Source organism: Pezoporus wallicus, unplaced genomic scaffold (genome assembly GCF_028554395.1).
Source record: "Pezoporus wallicus isolate ANWC-B61680 ecotype Strahan unplaced genomic scaffold, APGP_CSIRO_Pwel_v1 contig_608, whole genome shotgun sequence".
NCBI lineage: Eukaryota > Metazoa > Chordata > Aves > Psittaciformes > Psittacidae > Pezoporus > Pezoporus wallicus.
Window position 1 is genome coordinate 783,543 of NW_026639059.1, and position 27,397 is coordinate 810,939.

The window sequence follows — 27,397 nt, forward strand, 5'->3', positions numbered from 1 at the left end:
TGGCTCACATACAGTCCATGCTTAATTGAGGTACAGATGTGAGATAATAATGTAAGAGTCATTTTGGAGTCACTTTCTTCACTTGAGAAGTAATGGGTAAAGGGAGTAAGTTAGAGATGAAGCTACTTCATAAGAATATAAAATTCATCAGTGGTGGGGAGCAAATCTGCTCAAATATTCTTTAAAATAACCTAGAGCTCAGATTGTGCTTCTGTAACTCTGAGTTAATATACCTTACTTCCATTCTTCACAGACTTCACAGAATTTAATAACTGTTGTAGCAACTATCACTTTAATTTGCTGGATCAGTTTTTGGTAGTCTTACTATGAAACTATTATGTTAGTGATTGTTGTGACTATATGGTTGAAATTAAAAAATTAGTTTTACAAAATATGCTAGGCATACTGAAATACATGCTTGATCATACTGTGGGACTGTACGGAAGGTTTTCCAATTTGTGCAAACATCAGTGTATTCAATTTTATAGTCTTCAGGCATTTGGCTGGATAACTATATCAGCTATGGCATAATGGTCATGCTTTAACTGTTCAATATGGAAGAAGTTTATACAGGTCCTAAATACTGAGTCAAGCTTTGATTATGTTTCAAAATCCATCTGATGGTTAGTAAACTCATTCTTTATTTAACCATTCATGCATTACATAAAAATTATTATTTTTTTTCTTTTTGTTTTACCTTTATGTAACTTACAGTTTTGCTTTCAAAGTTATATTAAGCTTTTCCAATTACATAAAAAAAGAATGCTCTTTCTTAGAGCTGTGAAAAAACTTACTTTCCCCCCATTCAGAACCAGAAGATGACAGATTTCTTTCTCTGAGGAATATTTTTACATAAGAGATATTTCATCCGAAACTCAGAAAAAAAAAAAAGGCAAATGTATTTGTGCACCTTTAGACATGGGCCTCTCCAGTATGGAAAATATCACTCCATGCTTATGTGCTCCTAAGTCAAAGTAATAAATGTCAGGTTTTTAGAAGTCATAATTGATTTAAGAATAAACTATGCTGGATTAGATCAAAGATCCATTTAGCCAAAGAATCCTGATTCTGACAGTGGCCAGAAGCAGGGTAGTTCTAAGATACTACTGGGGAACTTTTCCTGTTTCAGTCTCAAGTGTAAGACTTATTTAGTCTCGAAGTTCATTTGGCCTTTTGTGTTTAATGCTCTTTGGTGTATTTTTCTTCTGTGAATAGGTCTGGCTGCTTTGAACTTGTTCATACTGTATGATGTCTTGTGGCAATATATTCCTCAGTTTAATCGTAAGCACTGTAGACAATATTTCGCTTTATTTTAAATCTGGAGTCTTACAGTTTCGTTTTGTACCTGCAAGTCCTTGTCATATGAAACATAGTGAATAACACCTGTAGCTTACATTCTGTTGAAGACACTTCTGTCTTGTATTTTTTTAGATATCATTTTCAGGCTCGTTCAAATCTCTATTTATATTTTAATTTGCCTTTGACACAAAATGTCCATATCCAGGTTCTCTAATGGCATCCTGTCTATAATACTTGGATTCTGAACCATGAACAGACTTTGGAAGAGGTAATACATTAGGGATCTCTTCATGCACTGGACAACCAGAGGGACTTGATAGCCCATTTTCACTGAAATCCCAACTGCAAATGGTGTGCTTCTTCTGTCAGCATATTTATATAGAGGGGATCACAAAAATAAGGCATAGGGACTCTTAAAAGGTCCTCTTCACCACCATTGTATTCTGATATAGAAGCAGTTGTAGACTGAGCTATGGTGGTTGACTGGTGAGTGAACTGCATAGTTTTTCCAGAGACAAAGAATTTCCAAAATATTACTTGGCTTATTGTGAATGCATTGTTCAGTGCATCTGTGAAGATCAGTTCCCTGAAGTGATGTATTTACTGTGCTTGTGTTTTCTGCCTTAACAAGAAAAGGGAAGCAAGGAGCAGGATACTGCTACCAGAGTGTCCAGCCCTACCTAGCAATCTGTCTTCAGGAGCCCCCTCATACCTGGATGCAAAGTATGATGTAAGCGGGAAAAATTGTTCTGACAGTGGGAATCCTGGCTTTTGACTTCTGCTGAGTCTTGCATCCCTGTCCTGTCGTACTGTGTACATGTGGTCCCTTCATGTGACAGAAGAGGGCTTATGAAAGGCAGTTTTCCAGCTAGGGTTTTTTCTTGCTGCTAGAAAAATTCTTTCCAGTCTGCTCTTTTCTTGTCTGGATCTGAGGCACTCCTAGAAAAGGGAACAGCCAGGAAGGATCCTCAGTCTGGTTGAATCACCCTGTTGGATCCTTTGAGGCTGAGATAGAACTATTGCAAAGAGGAGAATTTTGTTAGCATTGAGTGCAGCTCAGTGATTGCTTCTAGACTTAAAACATTCTGCAAATCAGTCTTTAAAGTAACATTGTTGATGACATTTTTATGTATAGAAAAGCAATTTTATGTTATGTTGAGGTTTTAGAAGAATTAAGTTATTTTGTTTCTCTTCAGAGATCTGCTCATTTTGAGTCAGTAAAAAAGAGAATCTGTATTTGCTTGTGGAGGAATACAATAGGTAGAGTAGAATGTTAGTTGATCTTTCAGACAATTTGGCATTGATCCTGCAAACACCTCAGCACATGCTTAACTCCCAGCCTTTTTTTACATCATTAAAACTACTAACTACTGTGAACTCAGAGTTCTCAGTTGTAGTTTGCAGTAGCAGAGCATTTGAATATGATCTGTTTGTTTAAAACATGCATTATGTAGAGACTGCAGAGCAGACTCACTTGGGAATAATGTTGCCATTTCATAATAGGGAAGAATGCTGAAATTTAGAAATGTCTCAGCCAGCTAACTCTATGAAACATTTTTGGCAAGATTGTCTTTTTTGAATCTGGCTTTTCAATATAATTGCAAATCAAACAAAGTTGAATATTTGTTTTATTTCAAGCTGCTCATATGACGGAATTTACTGTTTTGTATAGACAGGTGATATGGCAGGTCAGAAAAGGATTCTGTATATCTGTGGTAACTATTTTACAGTGTCTGATAGTTTTTTGTGGATATCATTTGGTGATCTCATCAACAACAAGTCTATTGTTTCATTACTATCAGATTCAGTGTGTTTGTGATTAAATCAGCAGAATGGAGAACATGGAGGGAGTGCTGTCCACTTGGCAATCATTTCCATCTGTTATAAATTTTTATCAGATGTTGGGAAACAGCAGGCAAAACTCAGAGCACATTTTCTAATCAATTTCCAAGAAACAGTGTTATGTAATTGGCATATATTGTGCTCTGAGTTTAACCTGTCCATTTAGGTATTTAAAATGTCCTCTGATATAATGGTATTCATAGAGTATGTAGAAAGCTATTTCCATCATTCACTGGGTTTGGGGGATTTTATTTTTTTTTTTGAAGTCTCAGATACTGATGTAAATATTTTGGTACTTAATAATCATGAGCACTGATTGCACTTCTCATAAAACGGAGAGTCATAGTGAGACTTTGAGAGGAAAATCTCTATTGGGCATACACAGCTGTTCTAAGTGTCTTTGCCTCCATTGTTGACGTATCAATCCGCAAGTGAAATCAGCTGCAAATGGCCAGGACCATTTGCCTCAGAAAAGTGGGAGAGGAATCCATCAGCAATACAGGTCAGTTGATTTATAATTAGGATATCCCAAGGAAGGAAACCTTATATTTCTCCTGAAATTAATTTTTAGTGTTAATGGTTGTTAATAGATGTTTCTGCTTTTCATGTAAATGCCTGAGATCCTTTTAATAATGTGAAGGCTTTTACACCAAAGAAATTGTCTACAAAAGAATTATATGGTCTAACCTGAAGAGTAGAAGATACTTTATCTTTTTTTTTTTTTTTTCTAAATTACTGAGATTTTGCTGTGTGTCTCCTTGACTCAGATATTAAACATATGCAGTATTTTTATTTTTCCTATCCTTTTTCTTATTTCCTCTCTCTCATTTTCTTTATGAAATGAATAATTCTATTTTACTCTATATTCATATCAGGAGCAATGTCTCATGTTAGGAATAATCTTTGTTATCCTTTCTGGAGTTTCCTGTATTACTCTGTTGGCCATTTTAACATGGGATATCCAGTTTCATTTATAGTATTCTAAACTGATCTATATTGTCATAATACTTTTTGTATTCTCCTTAATAAGTGTACATTTTATGTTATTGTTTTCCACAACTACATATTATTAGAGGTCTTCATTGAGCTTTCACTAGTAACATTCAGAGGCTTTTCATGAACTCATTCTGTTACTACAGAGCTGTGTAAGGCGTACAAGGATTTCCCTCTACAGAGTCTCCCTTGATTTTGTAAGAGAATAGAACAGAATTTCTGAGAATCTGACTGTAGCTATTTGTTATAATCCCTATTACTGAGTTAAAACCATGAGAAATCACTCTATTTTGTCTGGGCTAGATTGACCTCCCGATTTTGGATCTTCCAGAAATGTTATCATGTACCTCACTCAGTTTTTTCATAGTATTTAACTCAAACTATGATCTTTGCCTCCCTGAAAGGTAATTGGTTGTTCTTGTCTCAGTTTGGCTATTTTTCTTTCACCATGTGCTTTGTTTTCAATGTTTCTCACCATTTTCCTTTTCTTTAAAAAAAAACTCATCATAAAGGCTTTTTAATCATCTAAAGCTGTTCACCTTGTCTATTGACACATTCACCAATGCATTGTAATGAAACTACTAGATTAGTGGGACAGCATAGAAACTCACGGTTCAAGATGGTGTTTGTTTTATTAATTGCTTAAAACTACTCGACAGAAGTTGCTATGGTGTTTACTGTGCTTTCCTTCATCATCCCTTTTGTTCAAAAAGTACAGTGTTTGTTACTTACTAGTTGTCCAATAAAACATTGTTTTTAAGGTTAGTGGGACAGCCATTCCTGAGTTCCTTCCAGAGGAGCTTCATCATACTTTCACTGGCTGATATCACTTCTTTTGACACCTCTGTCTATGGCCTTGTCTCATCTTTATGTCCAGATCAAATCAGGTTCTTAGAGAGTTATCTCACTAACATCTTTTGAGAAAGTTGACACAAATCAATCATTTATATTATCAGCAGTGGTTTTATTTTACTTTATTATTCCCTTTAATCCCATGTGACCTAGTGACCTGTTGCTGCTTTTATGTTTCCTTGTTTTAGTTAATTCAATCATTTTAGCATTAATACCTTCAGCTGTTTCCTCTTTAAAACTCATCATACTTCCTTTTATAGGTCATCTAACATACGACCTTCTGCAGCCTATTCTGACAACCCTAGCTTTAGGTTTTATCTCTTAAGCCTTGTTTAGTCACAGTTTAATTCCTTGACTTTCTGTCCCTTTCTGTAAGTTTTGCACTGCATCTAATACTTTTTTTTGTTTTACAGGAAGCATCTGTGTTGCGTCTAAAGTATTTAGTAGTAGCATTTAGAACTTGTCTAACTTATCTGGTGAAACCACCCTTCTAAATTTTCAGATTGATTTATGGATTTAGTTTGCTTACTCTAAAATGGTAAAACAGTATAAAATACAATGGTCTAGATTTGAAAGTAAGAATAATTAAAGGCAACTATTAGTGGCTAATAGAAAAATATGTTGAATTGGTTTACTAGAAGAGATTCTGATAAACTAACTAACATGTCTTTAGGTATTTCCTGGGCAAAAGTAACATTTTTCTTGGGTAAATGTATACAATGAAACTTACTCTGGGTTAATCTGTAGGAAATGGCTAAAATGAAGGAGAGGGAAATATGGAACAAGAAGTGTAAGATAGGTAAGAAGCTGCTTGAAGGAGAACATATGTTGAAAGAGCAGCTATTGGTTTTGGTCAGATTTATTAGGATAGTTTTAACTTCAGGTTTTCAGTAATAAATATAAGAAAAAAAACAAAACACAAACAAAAAACCAGAACAAAACAAAGTTTATTAGAAAAAGCTTGCAGATAGTACAAAGTTGTAATGTTAATGAGATAGGAATGTCCTAATGGAAATTTGTATTATCCTGAAAGCTTGAGTGATAGAAATGGGCTGAAATTTAACAGTCATAGGATCATGCGTTAAGGAACTAAAACAAGAACTCATCCTGCAAGCTGTCATTTGAAAGTGTCAGAGGAGGAGGAAAATCTCTTAATTACAACAGCTTTGAGGGACCATTGTGGTATACTATTACAAAAAAAGAAAAAAGACAAATGCATTTCTTATCAAAGATAAACATATCGTTGATCTGTATGAGAGGTGCTGTCAGTCTCCTCCAGTTTTTCTGTTTATTTGTTTTAGTTTAACTGTGTTGCCTATCTTACATTAGCCAAAGTTATGTTCTTCTCTTACACTGGGAAAATCTAGGTTCTCATGTCTGTTCCAGAATCTGCTGTGAACATAGAAGTACAGACAGTGCATAAAATCAGCCTTAGGCTAAAACCATGATACATACTTCTGTACATGCCCCTATGCATACATCTGCATTTTCTGGCAGTGTAACTGGTGGCTGAACAATGTTAGTGAAGAAAGTTTGTAAGGAAAGTTAATACCTTTTATTAAGCAAACTGTAGAAGAAAAATAAACTAGCTGAAGAAGAGCTCATGTACCCTGAAACCTGTGGGGTTTTTTTCCTTCTCCATCTGTCTTAGTTGCTGTAATGATTGCTTTTCCGTTAATATTTTTCTTCTTCTTGTGTAAGTTTATGCTTCATGCTCAGTCTCCAGGCCCTGCTATTTTGCTAAGCTTCTCCCAGTAGAGTAAAATGGTAACATTCTTCATCAGCCTCAACCTGTGAGAATTCATTGCCCAGTACTGAGGCTGCTGACGTACAGTGTAGTTTATAGTCCAGTATGCATAATTATGTCAAAATAAAGTGCCAATTATCTGATGTTTTAATGATGTGATACATTTATTTACACTCGGGCTTATGAAATGGAAAAAGAGTAATGGTTGCCCATGTAGTCTTTAATAAGCATGCTGGTCCTGGTAGAGTTCAGCATTGAAATCTTTCATTAGTCTTAGATAAAATACATAAATAATGGCAATTCATCCATAAACTCTTTCAGTATAGAAGTTTTTTTAAACAAAGAGTTGCATAGTACTTGCAAACCGTAATATTCAAAGTACTGTTAAAGTCAAAGCCAGCATTAACTGTTAGCATTAGCACAGGTGTCTGAAAAGGGTCCAGCAGCTATATTAAAATATATAATTTGCAAGTTTCCAATGTCAAGACCTGCTGAATATGTCTTCCACGATTTTTAAATCATATCTTTATTTGAAATATGACTGTGATGTGTCATTTGCAGAAGACAACAGATGTATATCTGACTCTACAGGAAAACTAGGCTGGCAAAAATACATAGTCATAGTCCAAACCCGTAATTTTCATTCTCATTTTCACAGTTGGAAAATTCTTGCAGTGCCAGAGATGAACAGTGATGTAATCCAGACAAAAGGTTTTTGAGCACTAGAAAGGTCTTAGATCTACCTGCCAAATAGGGGAATTTGCTACCCATCCCAAGAACTGTATAGTATGCAGGTAGCCCAAAGGCAGAAGGGGGGTATAACAGAATAAGCTTCAAAATCAACATTGTAGAGCAGATGTTTCCCTTGATTCTTCCATGCATTCTGCAAATATCTTAGTTGTACATGCATGACACTTACATTGTTTCAGTACACTGTTAGAGTTCTTTGTTTAAAAATACTGTTTGTATTTTAACTTAGAATTGAAATTCTCAAGCAGAATATGCATATTTCAAGAGTGTTCTAGCAGAAACTAAAAGTGATGGTAAAATTATCATAGAATGATTTGGGTTGGAAGGGGCCTTAAAGATCATCTAGTTCCAACTTCCATCCGATGGGCAGGAACATCTTCCACTAGATGAGTTTGTTCAAGGCTTGCCCAGGGATGGGGCAGCCACAACTTCTCTAGCCAACCTGTTCCAGTGTCTCACCACCCTCATAGTGAAGAATTTCTTCCTAATATGTAACTTAAATCTTCCTCTTTCAGTTTAAAGCCATTTCCCGTTGTCCTATCACCACATGTCCTTGTTAAAAGTCCATCTCCAGCTTTATTTTGAGCCCCCTTTAGGTACTGGAAGGCTGCTCTAAGGTCTCCCCTGAATAACCTTTCAACTTGTGCTCCAGCCCTTTGATAATGTCTGTGGCCCTCCTCTGGACTTGTGTAAGCAGGTCTGTGTCCATCCTGTTGTGGCCCCAGAGCTGAACACAGTAGTTCGTGTGAGGTCTCATGAGAACAAAGTAGAGGGGGAGAATCATCTCCCTCTGACTGCTGATCATGGTCTTTATGACGCAGCCCCGCATACGGCTGGCTTTCTTGGCTGAAAGCACACACCAACAGGTCATGCTAACCTGTCATCTGAACAGGTATTCGTTTTCATTGTCCATAATACTATTAAGGTGTCCAGTTGTCAGTTCGAGAATGACCTTTCCACATGAATCATGTTTGGTAGTGATAAAATAGGCATTAAAAAAATATCATTAATAAATTTAAGATGCTTTTTATGGAATTAATATGGGGAAAGAAATGTGACTGCCTGTAATAAGAGGGAATTGAATCTAGGGGTTTTTTTCCAGGCTATTGGCTTATGTTATGAAGGGATAATATTGTACTACAGCTTAATTTTTATTTGATTTATCTGAACTTAAATTAGAATAATTTATTCAGCTATGAAGCTAACATGAGCAGTGTTAAAGTGCTTCAGTATTCACTGTATTTTGTTAAGATGTTAAAGGATGCTGCTCATGTAAAAATTAAATTTATGTTACAATTTTTACATGCTTTTATTATTCATAACATTTTAAAATGACTATGTAAAATGCGTAAGTTTTTGTTTGGATTTTTTTTCTTGTTCTGATATATTTACATTGAACAATACAATGTAATTATAATATCATAAAAAGAGGAAGGGAAATAACATGCTTTGCCATAAAAAAAGAAATATTTTATACTCATTATTACAGAAAGCAGTGCTTCCCAGAGTTAATTCTTATTTCAACTACGACATGCCTTTTAGAAGAACACCAAGTCCAGTGATGCAGAATGCACTGTAAACTTTCAGTTGTTCAGTCACTGAATGGTTCCTCCATTATAAATTCACATTTATCTTGGGGAATCATCTGACTGTGAGGCTATCTGTGGTTTTTGCACAACCTAATTACTTAAGTTTTGAAAGAATGTGGCCTTGTTTAATTTTGCTTGTACCAGGATCAGTACATGACTATGTGCTAGGGTAACCTCAAGCAGTTTGGGCACCTTTAGGGGCCTATGTGAAGTTTAAATGGGGAGGGTTGAGTACTCTGAATTGTAGTGAATTTTCGACTGGAGTTGGGATAAATTTGGAAATGAATAGAAGGCAAAATTTTCAGGCAATCAAAATATAGATACCAAGCAAATTTTAGCATCTACTAAGTTTTGTCATCACTGGATGAGGAATATCTAAATCACAGGTTTGAGTATATACAACCACTCACAGTTGAACACAACTTAAATCACAGTGTGTCTCCCTATGTCTTACTTGTGGCTGTGTGTCATACGTATTTTGTTAGTTATAGCTAGTTATGTATATATATGCTCATGTGAATCAGTATAGAATTACTTACATATATGTATGTAGAGAAAAATTGGTGGTTTTGTGTTTGTGTATAGCAAGTATAATCATATGGTCACTTATGCCAAAGTCACAATTTGTGTTTATTTCTCTAATCAGTTCTCAAATACACTACAGTTGTAACTGATGCTGGTTAGTGTGATTTTGTAGGTAGTAGACAGCTATGTTGCCTTTTGGGGAAACTGGAGGGAGGGGATGACACAGGTCTAAAAAGGCTTGACTTTTTTGATTTATAAAAATAACTGACTTGGTACAGTGTTTATTGTATTCGTGACGAATATTTGTTTAAAAGCCACTGACATTCTTATTTTTAAAAAGTCTTTATAAGAAAATAATAAGGTACATGAGAACAGACTGTTGCATATTATTTGAATTGAATACCTAAGTGGCCACAATGCACTATAAAAACCCTTGTAATACAACTAAATCCCAGGTTATACAATTGGAAACCAGACATGCGGGTTGTAGCTGCATTATAGAACAACTGCTGAATGACGTTTTGGAAAGAAGTGACAAAGAGGTTGGTTTAGAGGCATTGTGGAAAGTAATGTGAGTACTCAGTGCTGAGATGGATGTTCCTTGGTGAGTTAAAACTAAGGTAAGTAACCATGAGCAGAGTCCTACAGGAATGCTGGAACTCATCAGTTCCACTCAGAGACCCATGTCCGATTCTGAAGTCCACATCCAGAAGGATTGTGGAGATATTGTGGGGAGTTCTGAAGTAGACAGAAGTGATTAAAGCTAGGAGAACATTCTTTTCTTTAAAAGGATCTCTTAAGTATAAATTACTTGTCTGCTAAAGAGAAGCCTGAGTGGTTACAAGGTAACAGTGTAGAGGTGTTTGTTGATCATGCATTAATAAAATATAAAAGTAGTTTACAAGGAAAGCTGATGCCTTTACCATGCATGGTGTCTTTAGGGTGTACTAGGTTTCATCCTGAAATTACCCAAGTTCTCTTAGCTCCTAGATTATGGTGTTCCTGTCTGTCCTGTCAGATCGATGCACAGACCTATCAGACCAAGCTACAGTTGAACCAGAAATTCAGAGGGATTCCTAGACCGGATTTCACTTGAAAATTTCTAGATAAAACAATTTTGTTCTGAGAAACTAATCTGAAAATTCTGGAGTTACACAGTTTATTTTGAAACAGCTTGGCTGGATTTTTTTTTGTTTGTTTTATGAAGAACGAATAATCTGATTTCAGTCAACTCTGAAATAAGTAGAAAAAATGAGTAATTCTTTTGATATTGCTGTTTCATTCTAGTTTTATGCTTCCATAGGCAGGGTTTTTTTTGTTTTCTCTCAGTGCTTCTTACAACTAAGTGGCCTAGGGAGTTTTGGCAACGTTACTTAGAGAAAAAGAGTCTGACCTACAATTCTTATCTTCAGAAAGATTCAATATATAATTTACTGTATGAATGCATGCATATACACACACATATACACAGAGTTATTTCTGTGCTTGATCCTGAATATGGTTGAGACAGTTATGACCATTGTGCTTGGCGCTAGAATCATATAAGCCTATTGGTAAAATTGTTTAACAGCTTTTATATGCCAGGACGTTCCAAGTTCAGCAGCAAAATATACTGAGGGTTGTGTTGTTAAGAGATGGTGGTAACAATAGAAAAATAATAAGGCTAAGCTACTTCAGATAAAAAGTTAAAAGCTGTTGTTCACATATAAGCTAGGGCTAGACAGTACTTGGAATGTTATTGCTTTTATTTACTACAAAATGTGATTTATTTTTAAAAGCTATAAAAATAAATTAATGATAGTAGGAAATTTGGTCCCTGTTGCCTGTTTTTTGTTGTCTAGACTTTTCTTCAAGGTGAAATCCAGGTTGGTACTTAAGCAATTTCACAGAAACATTCTTCACAAACTTTGGAGATAGAAGATTAGCATTTTAAAGAAAAAGCTACGTTTCTGTTTTCAAAATAAGAAATTTAGGAAGGAAATAACATTTTGGTTTTGTATGCAACTTGGCAATGCCATTTCAGGGACTGAGAAAGTAGTTGCATGTTACTTGTTTTTTTTCACTTGTGCATTTTGGCCCTTTATAATGGTGGTAAATAGGCAGGGGAAGAGATTAGACCTGCTCTGGAAATACTTCTCTGTGTTAAGGGAGGGAGGACAGCTTCCATGGTGCAGGAAGTGTCGAGAAGAGGAAGAAGGAGGGAAGCAAGAGAGTACCTTGCAGCATAGCAGCAGTACTGAGAGAGCAGTGAGACAAGCATGGAGCAGACAGAGCTATGCCTCTGTAGCAACATAAACTTACCAGGGACAGGAGGCAGTTGTGTAATGGGCTACAAACCAGCAGCCGTGTTATATGAAATCTGACTGCAAGTTTACTGCATGCAAAGACCTTTCTTCAAAAACAGAGGGAGTAGGTACAGTCCACTATTTTGATTCTCCTCTGCCTCATCAATTAGACATTTTCCTGTTTACAGAAAGTCAGTTATTTCCAGTTCTGTTCCATTATAGCCTGGCTTTCCTACCAGTCCTTGTGGTTTGCTCTTTAGCATACAGGCTTTTTGGAGTACCTGTCTTATCAACCTAACTTGGTAAAGTGAGCCTATGAATGAAAAGTGTAGAAAGCGTGGAGTCCATAAGGAGCCAAGTATCAAAGTCCTTTATTGACCTAGCACCGATCATAGAGGGAGCTTGAAAAAACATTTTAGAATAAGGCTTTCTAGGATTTAGGGCCTTCAAATCTCTTTCCATTGTTCGTATGTCATTCCGCAGTAGCATAAGTGAGAGAACATGTGTCCTTCTGTCACGAAAACTTCTGATGTGTTAAGGTCTGTTACTCAGAACAATGTTTCTGCCCCTATATTCTGGCTCTCTAAATATTTTAAGCGTACGACATTTATTGACACTGAATGTTGTTCCTGCTGTACAGATTCTATGAGAAGATGTTGCAGTATGCTCGATCAGTGTTATAATGCAGCTTGCTTACCATACTATCCCCCATTTATCTAAAAACAACAGAGTTACTTGAATGAAAAATATCTCTTTATACTTCTATGATTTTCTTCTCAGTATAGAAAAGTAGAACTGTAGTCTGATATAAAAGCCGTTAATGTGGCTTAGTGTAGCTCCTGCCATGCTGTTGAGAATTAAGACCTACTACTGTAGCCAATTGTTTGAATACCTTTACAGTGGCAGTCTAATTTTTCAAGTGCTTTTCACAAGCTCAGTATTTGTGCATACATACAAATGAAAATGAAGTTCAAAAGAAGTCAACACCCCACAATTCCAAGTTTTTGCTTAAAAAACAGCTGTCACATTGTGAGGAATGGTATTACAAATGGGAACTGAGGTACATAAGACCAGCTGCAGGGAGATGCTTGCATGCCACGTTCCTGAATTGTAATAATTTCTGCTACTCATTGCCTTTGATGAATACTAAATCAATCAGAACATTTATTTTTTTTTAGGCACAAAATACAGACTCCATTGCCAGAAAAAATTTGCAGCATTTATCAGTTCTTTTCCACTGGTAGCCATTTCACTGGTAACCATTTCACAGACATAGGGATAAGAAGGTGAAATTCAAGAAATTCCATTTAAACGTAGGAAAAAGCTTTTTTTTGCATGAGGGAGGTCAAGCAGTAGTTGGCTGGAGAGGTTGTGGAGTCTCCATCTTTGGATATTCAAAACCTGACTGGACAATGCTATTGGCATTGTCTCTTTTTGGCCCTGCTTTGAGCAGGGAAGCTGGGCTGGCTGATCTTCAGGAATCCCTTCCAAACTGCAAATCTGTGAAGAGAGACATTTCATTTGATATTGGCACTATGACTTGCAAAAGTTGATGTCTTCTTTCTATGTTATCACCTGATTTTTATTTATTTATTTTTTAATTTGTAAAATTAAATTAATCATCATATGCAATAGTCTATGCTTATATACATATTATGTCTTTGAAACTTAACAACTGCCTTGCCTGTCTGTCTAAGAAATCCAGGGTGGCTTACTTCAGTAAATGGAATTTTATAACACATGTAATATTTATTTGGCATTGCCTCTGTTTCAAGTTTTCTTTGTGTGGTTCTCATGGTTAAATATTACAATGTTAAATTAAAAATACAATGGGGGTTCTTTCACATCCTTGACATATTTCTAATAGGGTTTTAAAATAAGTCGTCTGTTGTGTTCTTTTGTTGTCTCTCAAATGAAAATATGAACTTTTGTAGGTTCAGATTGATTTTTTAGCCATGTTCCTAGCATCAGTGAGTCAGTACTTTCGCTTTGTTTATATCAGAGATTTACTGCCCATTAACTTTGATTCTGTTTCTCTTGAGTGGCTTTACACTCCCAGAAGATTAAATTCTTGTAAATATTTTTCTCTTTGCAGTGAGGAGTTACGGAAAGAAGCGCGACAGCTGAAACGTGAACTGCTGGAAGCCAAGCAGAAAAAAGAAGCTTTAAAACCCAAAGAAAAGGAAGGTAAGAATATGGTTTAGAAAGCGTTATGTAGCTCTCCAGTTAACAGTCCAATTTTAAAGATTTTTAGTAGTTTTGGTTTCCATGTGGTTAATTATGGACACTGTATTGTTGAAATGTACCTTTTTTTTCCCAAGAAAATTAATTTTCCTTAAGAATTATAGTAATGTGAGGATGTCAGTATATAAATTGCAGAAGTATCATTCGCTCTTTCAAAGGAGATAGTATTTGTCCTTCCAAATGTTCTGTAGTTACGGCTGTGTAGTTGGGCAAGCTTCTGCATTTCAAGTATCATAGCATATGATTAAATTCTTTGTTGGGGACATACCTGTTCTGACTTCAGAATGTTATTAAATTCTGACTTGGAAATGTACTTAAATGCAGATGGTTAACTTTGAGCTCAGAGCTACTGACTTCAAACTTTATGCATCTTTTTACACAAGTGGAATTCAGATTCAGGAAGGCGCTTCTTTGTCAGACAAATTTTATATTTTTTTTTCTTGAATAACAGTTTAACTTAATAAAAATTAAAAACAGAGTATCTTGAACTTGTATATGAAATCAGGCACCAAATTTTACAAAGTAGTGGCTCTGAAAAATTTCTAGGAATCATGCTCAATCAGTGAATGAATATAAGCACTCATTGGTGAGATAATGAATGCTGTCACTGGCCATATAAAAAAAGAACTGCAAGCAGAAGTGTAGTAAAGGTAGAGTAGTCCATACATGCAGGTGCGATAAATTCTATCAAATAGTGCCACATATGGCACTTGTAATACTATTACTTAAATATTTTTCCTATTCTGGTGCCAGTTAAGCCAGAGGACTTTCTGCTGAGTAATTTGAATATATCCACCTTTACAGTGACAGATTAAAGTAATACTTGGGCAATACTTATAGTCAGTACTATGGTACAGTTTTGAAGGATACCTTTTTTTCAAGGAAAGGAAGCTTATATACTAGGTTTGTTGCTTTTTTAACTTCCTTCGAAATAAATAACAGGTAGGAAATAAACCTGTTGAAATTCTGTAGATAACAGCTAATGGTGAAAATAATCTTGATATTCGCAGGTTTCCTTTTTATGATTGCTGTCAGAAGGGGTCAGGAAGGGGTCTGTTCCAGTACGTGTTGAGAAAGATATATAGCAGGAAAGAACCTACTCAACAAGGTGTTGGAGTGCCTAACTCAAAATTCTAAAAATAAACACATTCTAAAATCAAGACAAAATTAAAAAGACATTAAATGAGATGCAAATGGTGAAGAGCAAAATGATTAATGAAAATACAGTAACAGGAGATGAATGAGCAAGAAGAGTCTTTGCTTGTCTTTGGCTAGACAAACAGGAAATAAGCTTAAATGCTTGTTTTCACTCTGTATTAGTGTAGCGGTTAACTTTGATCATGCAGTTACATACAATCAGGGCATAGACGGAAGCATTCAGGTACAGAACAAGTAACTAGAGACTGCCTAGCTAAGTTACATGCCTTAAAATCTGAACTTGATGGCATTCATTGAAGCATAGTAGGGAGTTGGCTAAAGCAGTCCTAGAAACATTAACAAAACGCTAACAAAATGCGTTAAGAGTATTATTTGTAATCAGAGTAGAAAGAAAGATTACTGGGGAATCTGTTTGTTTCTTAGATCTGGAGAAGACAACAGATTACCTTTATTAAATTTGGAGACTGAAAAAAAATATATGGGACAGGGAAAGGGAAGATGAAAGTTAAAAATAAAGAAAAATGCAAACTTACATTTGTGTTTTGTTTCCCTTCCTCTAATCCATGTTGGTGCTTTTACTGATTTGATGCAGTAACAAAAGTGTTTCCATTTTTTTTTGGAAGGATTGGTAGATTTTACTGTTTCATGGAAGTTAAAAGCCAGGTTCAGGTAAACGAAATACATTTACCTTGGGAGATCTTGGGAGAAAAAAGGTTATTATAAGTGATTTGTATGTTTCTCACAAATTACGAGTTGCACAAACACAAGATGTTAGGTAGCATTTAGCAACTTAATTCTAGGAAACATGGTACATAGAATGATGAGAGCAGGTCAACAGTGCCATGCTGTTGAAAAAAACTAAAGTGTCCTGTAAAACATATAAAATGGACCTTTATATGCAAGACACACTCATTTTCTATTCAGCCTGAGCAAGTCTTCAGCCTCAATCCTTTGTCCAGTTTTTGTGATTGCACTTGAAAAAAAGGATGCAAGGCATCTTAAGGGAGCACAGAGGAGAGTAACAAAGGTGACTGATGATCTGGAAAGCATAATATTTGAAGATTGTAAGAATTGAGGCTGTTTAGTTTAGAGAAGAGATTACTTTGTAAATGGGGACATACTAACGATCATCAAGAATGTTAAAGACTACCATAGGAGTAAATTGCTCTATATAATCTCTGTGGAGGGGACAGACAATAATAGGCTTCAATTGTAGCTAAAGAGATTTAGGTTAAATGTTAATGAAAGCTTCCTAAAGGTATGTATTGGAATAGTTGACTTACAAAGTGGAAATTTTCAATAGCAAATCAGGCAAATATTTCTTAGGACTAATATAGAAAAGGCTTATCCTGCTTTTGGGAGGGAGGGGCTTAGATGTTCTGTTTTTCAAGGTTCTGTGAAGCACAGCTTAATCAAAAGAAAAGTAAGATGTGACCTGGCAGGATGTTTTGATGGAAGGAAAAACTGGCACCATGTTAATGGTGATAGTAGTTAGGTGGAGGCATTACCAAAAGCATTGTATTTACCATTGCTTTTGGCATCTTTAAATAAAGCAGTTAAAATAAAAGGACTGGTTGTAGGTCTGCCAAAATAATTCATTAAGGCAGTACTCTCTTTACTTTTTGCTTTCTCTTAAAATAACTTATTCTGTTTATCTAGTGAGCTATTTTGTTTATACCCTGAAAAGAGAAAGGCAACGTCCTGATGATATTTTTGTTTTTGCAGAAGTCTTGCACAAAGAAATGAAATTCACCATATGATCAAAGGAAGTAAAAAAAATCCTCTGGTGGTAGCAAATCAACTTTTACAAAATCCACACCCAAAGAATAAATATAAGAACTCACCAAACAGAATTGATACAGTCTTGAGGGAGAGGAAACTATTCCTACATTTAGCTAGATTGAATACGTAGTGCTTAAAGGTGGTGATTGATAGGCAGATGGGAAATACACTGTGTAACTGGCATATAGTTTGGATTATAAATGATTCTGGATTAAATATAAGAGCAGGTTTAGCTAAGATATAATTTCACAACACTAGATGTTTAAAAGATATCAAAACACGATTGTGAAATATCTGAATTCACTGAGCATTACCACATCATCTTTCTATTAGACATTTAGTTGAACAATACATAAATGGTCCTCTGTCTAGCTGTGGATGCTTATTGAGACCGGTAGCATAAAATAGCTGTAAAGTTGCCATAAATACCATGTATATTGACAATACCAATATAACCAATTTAAAAATGTTATCATTGAGGGAAAATATGTAAACAAAATATTTAGTTGTGATCATATTCTCTTCTGTGAATGGCTAGTTTAGCCAAAAGGGATGGCTTTGTAGGATATCCACAAGCAGTTTTGGGGAAGAGGTTTTGTTTATAAATAAGTAAGATTTATAATCTCCCATTCCTGCTTCTAAGGGATTTCTCTGGTGTCTAATAAAATCCATATGTTAATAGCTAGGTAAGTAATCAAAACTTTTTTAGTTTTCTTCATCCATGCTTTAGTGTTTTTTCTACCTCTAAATACTTTTCCAGCTCTCACTTTGGATACTTTTTTTAGAGCCAGCAGCAATCAAAAGAGCACAAGGCAGAGATTCAAGCTTAAGGAAATTTTTTTAATCTGTCCTTAAAAGTTCAGGAGTCAGATTGTCTTTGCTTATTTATCAGGACAACAGCTCTCTTGGCAGTATTGCCAAAATTCAGACTAAGAGGAAGGAACTGAACTTTTAAATAATGGAAAGATTTTAAAATGTACGTAAGTGTCTTTTGCAGCATTTTACAGGTTACGTTTTATATGTCATTTGAAGTCCCATTTACTGTCTTTCATAAATAGATTATTTAGTAAGGAAGTAGATATATTTAATAAATAAACTTACTGTCAAAATTTGTTCAGTAAGGAAGCTTTCTGCCTCTTCAGAATCAAAAAACATTAGCATAATCTGTGCCTTGAGATGCTTGGTTCACATTTGTGACATACAGGAAAAACTAAGATTCTAGAAACACATTTTTGAGAATCTTAGGTTTTATTATTTAAAAGTCAATAGAAACTTAGTTTGATACACCTGAATCCACCTAATGTTCTCAGACATTAACCTTTGATGATTAGACAGCATGCTTAAATTATATTGTAATACAAAATTAATTAAGTGATGAAATTATCTAATGTTTTGCTGTTGGCTGCCTTTGTCTCGACTTCAGCTGATGTCAAAAAGTATAAAAATGCTGGCAGCATCAACTTGCATTTGCTAAATACCTCTTCCCATAATGCTGTCTCTCTCATTAATTACTATGATTTTTAAGTTTGTTAATATGAAGTTTAAAATGGTCAATTTTCATTTCTGGATTTTACCTGCTGCATTTTAGAAATCATTCTGCAGATGTCCTTCACAAGTCTATCAATTTGTTGTCATTTAAATTATACAGAATATCTCATCTGTTGGAAAGAATAAGTACAGGTGCATGTTAGGTACATCTGGTAAGGGATGAAAGTACTTGCAGACTTCAAGGAAAGTTGAAATTTTAATAGGAATGTGCACTTTGGATGAAGCCATGCTGGAAGGATGCATTCCAGGGGCATATCTGATTAGCTCCAACTGGTAGTCTGAAATAGAATAGCCTCCAAAATATATAGTGAGCATATCAGGGCCTCGGTGTAATAGTTTTGTTCCTGTTTCGTGATGTTGTTAGGTACTGTTGAAGTAACCAAAGTTTTCCTTTCTTTAATGAATTTCAGCCATATAACTAGAGGTGATGCAGAAATACAAAAGTGATGCAGAGATAACTGCCTAAATTTTTAAACTGTTTGAATCTGTTTGCACGTATGACAAAGCTTTTATTTTCATCATAGTTTGTATGGAGCCAAAAGCAGCTTTCTGAAGTTTGCCTTTTTTGCTCTAAGCCAGATACTCTTATTTTTCTCTAAAGACTGTTGTAACATTTCAGTTCTGAATCATCAGCTTTGAAGAAGATACAGATTAAAATAGAGACTGTATATTATAAAAGTAGCTTCTGACTGCTAACCTAATAATACTGCTGTTTTGTGGCAATATTGGAGACGTACTTAAAGCAGCATAATTTTATTGAGCAAAAGTCTCAAAACACTTAAGAATTATAAATAAGTATTTATAAAATTAGCATGGTACTGTATCTTAAACTTCACTTTGATCGTGTAATGTTACCTCACTATATTGTAATTCATGGTTGCTGTGTTATCAAAATTGAAAAAGGACTGTGTATTTACACTGGATCTTATGACTATTGGAAAAACATTGTTAGAAAACCATTTATTCGTAATCAAGTAGCAAAAGTAAATGTCACTAAATACCAGATTATAGTACAGGAAGTACTAGTTAGGAGGTTGGAAGAAAAGGTATGGAAAATGTAAATGAAAATAAATTTTCATGTTGGAATGTTAATTTTTTTTTGTATTAAGGAAAAATATTCTAATGCACAAACTTATAAAGAAATTGGGAAAAGATATTTCAGGTTTATACTACAAAACAAACTGAACATGAATTTATTTTATTATGTGGGTGTAATTCTGTGGTCATTGCTGCAAAGGCATTAACTGTATCACAAAAAAAGATGCTGAACAATTGGATACAAATGGACAACCTCCATCCCCCAAAATAGCGGAAGGCTGCATGAACTTATTTATTAGGAGATACTTGAAGATATGCCTAGTTTAGGTAGGGAGTGGGATGGAAGGGTGGAATCTTAAGTATTTAAAGACAGTAAGTGAAAGGAATGAAGAATACCTTCTTTGTGAAACAGACATTTACATGTGAAGAACAACAGAAGAGACTTTAGAAACACTTTAGTTTGAATATAATGAAATCTAGCAGCAGTAAAAAACAGTGGTTTACCTGAGCAAGTGATTTTGCCCCAAAGTTAAAGCATTTATTGTATCTCACTTCAGAATTTTTTGTTTATTGGCCTGGATTTTCACCAGCGCAGTAGAGCTGTCAGCATGCAAGACAGTCTGCTAAATGTATACCAGTTTACCTATTCCCCATCAGTTTACATATAAGAAATTGCATATATTTAAAATGGAGTGCTATCAGGAAATTAATGTGCATGTAGAAAGAGATTTTTTCCATTATTCTCTGCCTGTCCTCTTGGGGAATGTGGGATGGAGAGTGAGATGTGTCATGCTGTATCAGGTATGTCTGTGCAGATGGTGGAGACACTTGCACAGTGTCTGCCTACACCCTGAGCTGGCTACATTAGGGAAAAATGCTAGTTCAGAGGCTATGTAACTGCATTAATATGATTCTGTGCTTGATTAATAAAAACTGCATCTCAGCCAAAACTTGTGACCATAGCAGGAGAAATTCACTGAAGACCACAGAACTGTGAGAATAAGGCTGCTTAGGTCATACTGGACTTTTTTGCAGGATCAGGATTTCAGAGGTCATTAATGAACATGTGGCAGCATGACACATCTATTTTACATTCATTTGCAGATCTTTATTAGTTTTGGTATCACATTTAGCATCACTATTTCAACTGTTTCATGCCACATACTATGCATACATTTTTTTTTTCTCCCTGTATTCAGAGTTTAGAGTAATTAAGGAAGATTGAGGGGTGAAAATTTAAGTGTTCACATTGTTGCAACAGGACAGAGGGAAAAAAGCTAATTCCCCCTGTACATGTTTGATTATAACCATCCTTCCAATTTGTGAATAAGATTGTTGACTATGCCAGACTGCTGTCAAGACCTTACTTTAAATAAGATGTTTTTCTTTTATGTGACATTTTCTGAGGTGATGCCAGAAATTACATCAAACACTATAATTTGAGCGCTGAATTACTTCAGCATTTTGAAGTACTTAATAAAATATGTGAAAAAGATACACTTTTCAAAGTTCTGTAGTGTAAACCTGTGAATATGCTTCAATGAAATTTGCTTTAGACAAATACCATCTGCCCAGTTGTTTAATAACCATTTGGTGGTTTTGAATAGTAGTAGTATTTAAGAAGTAGTAATTTAATTTTTCTTGTTAAAACAGTTTGTAAGCTATCTGATAATGTGGGGATAATGAAATTTAATTGTTACACATGAAAAAACAGAAAAGCTACAAATTACTGTCTGGGCAGAGAAACATAACAACTACTGTAGAAACCAACATCCAAGTGCAAGAACTGTACTGAGGCATGAAAATTTTCTGCTTTGCTTTTAGTTGTGGTATGGTAATCAAATGATTGAAGTGTTTAACTCTCAAAATCTAGCAAGGATGCCAATTTAAGATTATCTTTTAATTCTGTTTTATTATTAAATTTTCATAATGTCAGTGGCACTTATATCTGTAAGTCCTGTCTTACATGGACAAATGCTTTCTTGAAGTCCGAAACAGAGTTTGCGCCCTTGAGAACATCATGAAAACAATGAAATCCACATTTTTGTGGTTTGGGAATTATGCAGCATAAATACATTCAGCACAAAGATTTTGCAGTATATACCATATAGCTGCATTGTACCAAAGTATGCATTTTGAATGTGTCGCTTGTACAAACCTCTGTGTTTTCTTGCCCGATTTACACTTTTTTCCTCATTTAATCTCATTGAGTAATACCCAGCATCCCTATTCAGAACCTTCTCTGCTAAAGTGAATGCTTTTTCCTCTTGTCTCTGTATCTGCAAAAGAAAAGACAAAACCCACGCTATAAGTAAGCCAGCTTTGATTTTAGTATTAATCCTAAGTATGTGCTCAAAATCAGATGACATTAGAAGAAAAAAAAAACATGGCTTAGAGTGGGACTATGTGCCTAAACACTGTCAAAGTTCAGAAAAGGTTCATTAAAAACTTTTGCATATTAAAATCTACACTGTTTTACAAACTGGTGGGCTCTGCTCTTTCAAATAAATGTTTTGAAGCTCTAGGAATTACTTCTAAGATCGTACTATTTGAGTTGGCTAAATGAACTAGAAAGTTTGTTCTACAATGGTTGCTTTTTCCATTGTAGCAAACTGAAAATCCAGTAATCAGTCCAACCCTGGAAGCTCATTCTGTAAGCAAATCTATTTCAGTTATGCATAGTTACTAAATATTTCCTGACTCTCACCTGACTTGTAAGCAAACAGTGGCTCTTCAGGAAGTTAAGCTGGCCAGGGCTATAATGACAGTAACTGAATAGTAGTCAAAGGTGCAAAAAAACCCCACAGGCAGAATTAGTCCTAAACACAAGTATACTGGAGAGTGTGTCATAAAAGGAGCTAGAGATATGTGGATGTCTACGGGGATATGGTATCATTGGCATCCTGGAAACATGATGGGATGGCTCCTATGACTGGAGTGTTGGAATGGAAGGTCATAGGCTCTTTAGGAATGACAGACCAGGAAGACTAGTAGCTATTTATGTCAGTGACAGGCTGGAGTGTATGGAGCTCTGGCTGGGGACAAGTGATCAGTCAACAGAGAGCTTGTGAATGAGGGTCAGAGGGAGAACTGCGGTAGGGGGATTACTATGGGGGTCTGCTACAGGCCACCCAATCAGGCGGATTCTGTGGACGAAGCGCTCTATAGACAGCTAGGAATAGCGTCACGTTTGCAGGACCTTGTTCTCATGGGGGACTTCAACCACCCTGATATCTGTTGGAGGGACGGTATGGCCCAGCACACCGCAATGCAGGAGGTTCCCCAGTTGTGTGGAAGACAGTTTCCTTCTACAAGTAATAGAGGAGCCGACAAGGAGAGGTGCCATGCTTGACCTCGTGCTCACCAACAGGGAAGGGCTGGTTGGAAATGTGATGCTCCAGGGCAGCCTTGGTGTAGTGATCATGAGATGGTCAAGTTTGAGATCCTCAGGACAGTGAGAAGAGCGTGCAGCAAGCTCACTGCCCTGGACTTCAAGAGAGCAGACTTTGGCCTCTTCAGGAACCTGCTTAGGAAGGTTCCATGGGATATAGCCCTAGAGGGCAGGGGGGCCCAAGACTGTTGGTTGATATTCAAGGATCACCTGCTACAAGCTCAGGAGTGTTGTGTCCCAGCTAGAAGGAAATACAGCAGGAAGGCCAGAAAGCCTCCACGGATGGATAAGGAGCTGCTAAGAAAACTTAGAAGGAAAAAAAAAGCTTATAAAAGGTGGAAGTGAGGACAGGCAGCCTGGGAGCAATAAAGGGACATTGTCTGGAAAGCTAGGGACCAGGTCAGGAAAGCTAAGGCTGAGTCTGACCAGGGATGTCAAGGGTAACAAGAACGACTTCTATAGGTATGTTGCCACCAAAAGGATGTCTAGGGATAATGTGGGCCCTCTCCAGAAGGAAACGGGAGAACTGGCTTGTGAGGTGGGCTGATGCCAACCTTATGAAGTTTAACCATGCCAAGTGCAAGGTCCTACACCTGGGTTGGAGCAATCCCAGGCACAGCTACAGGTTGGGCAGAGAAGAGATTCAGAGCAGCCCTGTGGAGAAGGACTTGGGGGTGTTGGTCAATGAGAAACTGAACATGAGCCGGCTTCAGTGTGTGCTCACAGCCCAGAAAGCCAACCGTATCCTGGGCTGCATTAAAAAGAGCGTGACCAGCAGGTCGAAGGAGGTGATCCTGCCCGTCTACTCTGCTCTTATGAGACCTCACTTTGGAGTATTGTGTGCAGTTCTGGTGTCCTCAACATAAAAAGGACGTGGAGCTGTTGGAACAAGTCCAGAGGAGGGTCACGAGGATGATCAGGGGAAGGGAGCACCTCCTGTATGAAGACAGGCTGAGGAAGTTGGGGCTGTTCAGCCTGGAGACCTCATAGCAGCCTTCCAGCATCTGAAGGGGGCCTTCTAGGGATGCTGGGGAGGGACTCTTCATTAGGGAATGTAGTGCTAGGACAAGGGGTAACAGGTTCAAACTGAAACGGGAAGTTCAGGTTAGATATAAGGAGAGTTTCTTTACTGTTAGTGTGGTGAGGCACTGGAATGGGTTGCCCAGCAATGTCGTGAATGGACCATCCCTGGCGGTGTTCAAGGCTGGGTTGGACAGAGCCTTGGCTGACATGGTCTAGTGTGAGGTGTCCCTGGCCATGGCAGGGGGCTCGAACTAGATGATCTTTAGGTCCTTTCCAACCCAAACCATTCTATGAGTCTATAAATTCTTACAAGCATAACATCATCTTGTATTTTCTAGTATGTTCATTTTTATATTATTTTACTGTAAAATAATATTTTTATTTTCATAGACATAGTATTTAGTGCTTCCTGGATATTAAAATATCCTGGGTTGTTTTTATTTTCCTGGATTCTGGAAGAAGTGTTTTATCTGTCTTAGATCTTGATTATAGAAAGTGGCTTTATGTTCTCCATCTGTCACTTCTGATAGGAATTCCATTTTAATTCATGAAATATTAAGTAATATTAGAATTTGTTTTGTATTTTGTAAGAATTTTATTTGTTTTGGATCAAAAATAGTTTTTCTTTTCAAGATCTCAATCTTATTAAGATTTTTTAAACCAGTACTGCGTATCTCTATAATTCCAGAAGAATGCAATATAAACTGAATCTTGATGAATAGCTGAAAGTGGAATGTACTGCACAAATACAGGAATGTGGCTTAGATGTTTTATTTTAATGCACAAAAACATTTACTCATAACTTCTTTCATTTCAAACAAGGAGTAGCCCAGTGTTTTTGAGTTTTTTTGTTTTCCCCACAGTATTTAGTTTAGCTATATCATGTATTTCTTGAAATTTCTATCCAGAAGGTCTTTTATCACCTGTCATGTGAGTTGCTAAAGAATATTCTTGAGGTACTGACAAAAGTTAATGAGTCCACCATGTTTCAAACCATGGAAACCATGCTAAATAAACTGGGGTGCTGTTTCCTACAGATTTCTTTGTACAGTCTCCTTGTTATCTCAGTTCTGCATGAACTCATGATGATATATGCAAAGTGCATTTTAGCAGTTTATGGGATTACTTTGTGAAATTCAGTATATCAGGAATGTTTTGCAAGGTGAGATACTTAAGTCTATTTGTGTAAAAATCTTCATGCTAGCTGTGCATTATCAAAGAAAAAACATACACCAAAATTGTTTCACTGACCCTTGTCAGCACTGTATGGTCTTTCTTTTTTATAGTGAAATTGAACTGTGTGTTTTCCTCTGTCACAATAAATATTATTTCTACCATTCTGAAGGTTAGCGCTGTTTCTGTTAATAATTTCAGCAAACTGCTTCTTTTTCCAGCAAATGTTTTATGGGCAGCTTCATTATCTCTTTCTTAAAAAGAAGAAACAAAACCTCTAGATTTTATATGGATTCTGTCCTTTATTACAATGACAGTCATTATTGCAAGTTTTGTCAAGACTGATACAAAAACCAAAATGATAAAATAACAAATTTCATACTGTGGAAACTTGTATGCATACTGTCAGAAGTACCTTTGTCTCGAATTGTACATTATCTGTACCATAACTGGTGTGCATGCTAAGCAAAAATTACCCCATCTGCAGTGCTAGAAATAAAGCACAGCCTTTAAAGCCAATATGAATGCATGCATAAGCAGTGATCGTACTCTTCTAACCTGCAGGCCTAAAACTCATACTGCTTGGTTTTAAGAAAGTGTAAAATAAAGTTCAGTTGCAGTTTCTGAAATAAGGTATGTCTGATGCAATTTTTGTTGAGTGTTTATTATGCTATTAAATTTACCTGGTGTTTTAGGAATTAAGCTTAAAATTGTTAAGCTTTCTCTCCTGCTCCACTTCCTATTTAGAGGTTGATCCAAAACCATCCAGACTGCCATTCAGTTCAGTTCAGCACCCTTGGATCAAGTTCTCATGTGTTTGTTATGCTGCAATTTTGCAGTTAAAAATTGATATAATTTGAACTGTTCCTAATTTAAGTGTGAGCAAAATAAACCCTTCAGTATACTGGGTTTTCTAAATCAATCTTCCTTTCTGGTTTAAAGACTTAGGAAATGTCTTCCTTAGTTTCAGGCTACCATTGGAAGCTGCGTCCCAAAACCACAGTTTTAGGTTAGATTACAACATCAGGTTGGTATATGTTGCTCTTTAAAGGAGTATTTTAAGATGGAAGAATCTATCTGAAAAAAAATAAATTACTTAAATTCTAGTGGTTTTGTCACAGTAAGATGCAGGATCTCTTGGCAGTAGTTCAAGCTAGTTGAGGTAAGTAGCAATGTACTTACAACTTCCGTAAGTAGAATGAAGTTTATTTTCAATAAGAAAGGTTATATTTTTCCTTTTTTTTTTTTCCCCTCATCTTCCTTACCAACAGAATGTGTACAACTTGTTCAAACTGGGAGAAAAAGAAATCTTTCTTTGCCTGATGCTATTTACACTTTGTGATGGATGAGAAGCCTCTTGCAAGACTCCTCTTACGTCAACTAGCATCTTCTGCACCCTGCCATACTTAAATTCACTGCTGTGCATCCGTTGTCATGTTTAATTCAATTTTGTCTGAATAAATCCTCTTACATTAAGGAGTTAGGAGCTTAAATATCTTAATACTGATGTAATGATCCTTGCAGTTTTGCTGGATCATCAAGCTGGACCTATGTTTGTCAAACTTGATGTGAAGGTCAGGTCCATCGTAGAGTGCTTTGGATCCTCTTTTTTTCCAACTCTGCTGCAAAAGATTTGGAGGTGTTCTGGGATGATGGCTATGAGATACAAAGTAGCAGCTGGCAGTCTATTTTTACATTTTAAAAGGATTTTTACATTTCTAATGTGTTCTTCCCACCAACAGATCTCTCTTCCAGATGTTTTCTTTTGCTTGCTAATTGCTCGAGTTTATTCATGCAGACATGAAATAATTTTATCAAAGAATTGCTACTTAGCAAGACAATGTTTATTTTAAAAAGACACTGTGGGTTTGAAATGATTGGAGTTTTCAGAAATTTTAAAGTGTGCTAGAACTCCATTGACTTAGGGGCTCATGAAAATCCTTCCTGTTGTATTACTTGCTTTTAATATGGAGTAATAGACTGTAAGGCCTCATGGAGGAACCAGCATGTCTTTAGGTTATCTTAATGAAAGCTGCAGAAACACGATACGTACAAGTGTATAACTGGTTTGTTTGACTTACTCTGAAGTTAATTCAGGTGTATCTGATTACCTTTGGTCTGACTTACGAAAAGGCTTTCCTGGGAGGCAGAGAGAATG

General features: G+C 36.1%; 1 protein-coding gene across 1 annotated transcript in view; it reads left to right on the forward strand.

Annotated features, from left to right (window-relative positions):
* The window catches only part of CWC27 (CWC27 spliceosome associated cyclophilin), a 124,351-nt gene that overhangs the window by 68,816 nt on the left and 28,138 nt on the right, over positions 1 to 27,397 (forward strand). Inside the window, exon 11 of the mRNA XM_057413574.1 lies at positions 13,978 to 14,069. Within this exon, the coding sequence (XP_057269557.1) occupies positions 13,978 to 14,069 (92 nt within the window). The remainder of the gene's footprint in view (positions 1 to 13,977; positions 14,070 to 27,397) is intronic.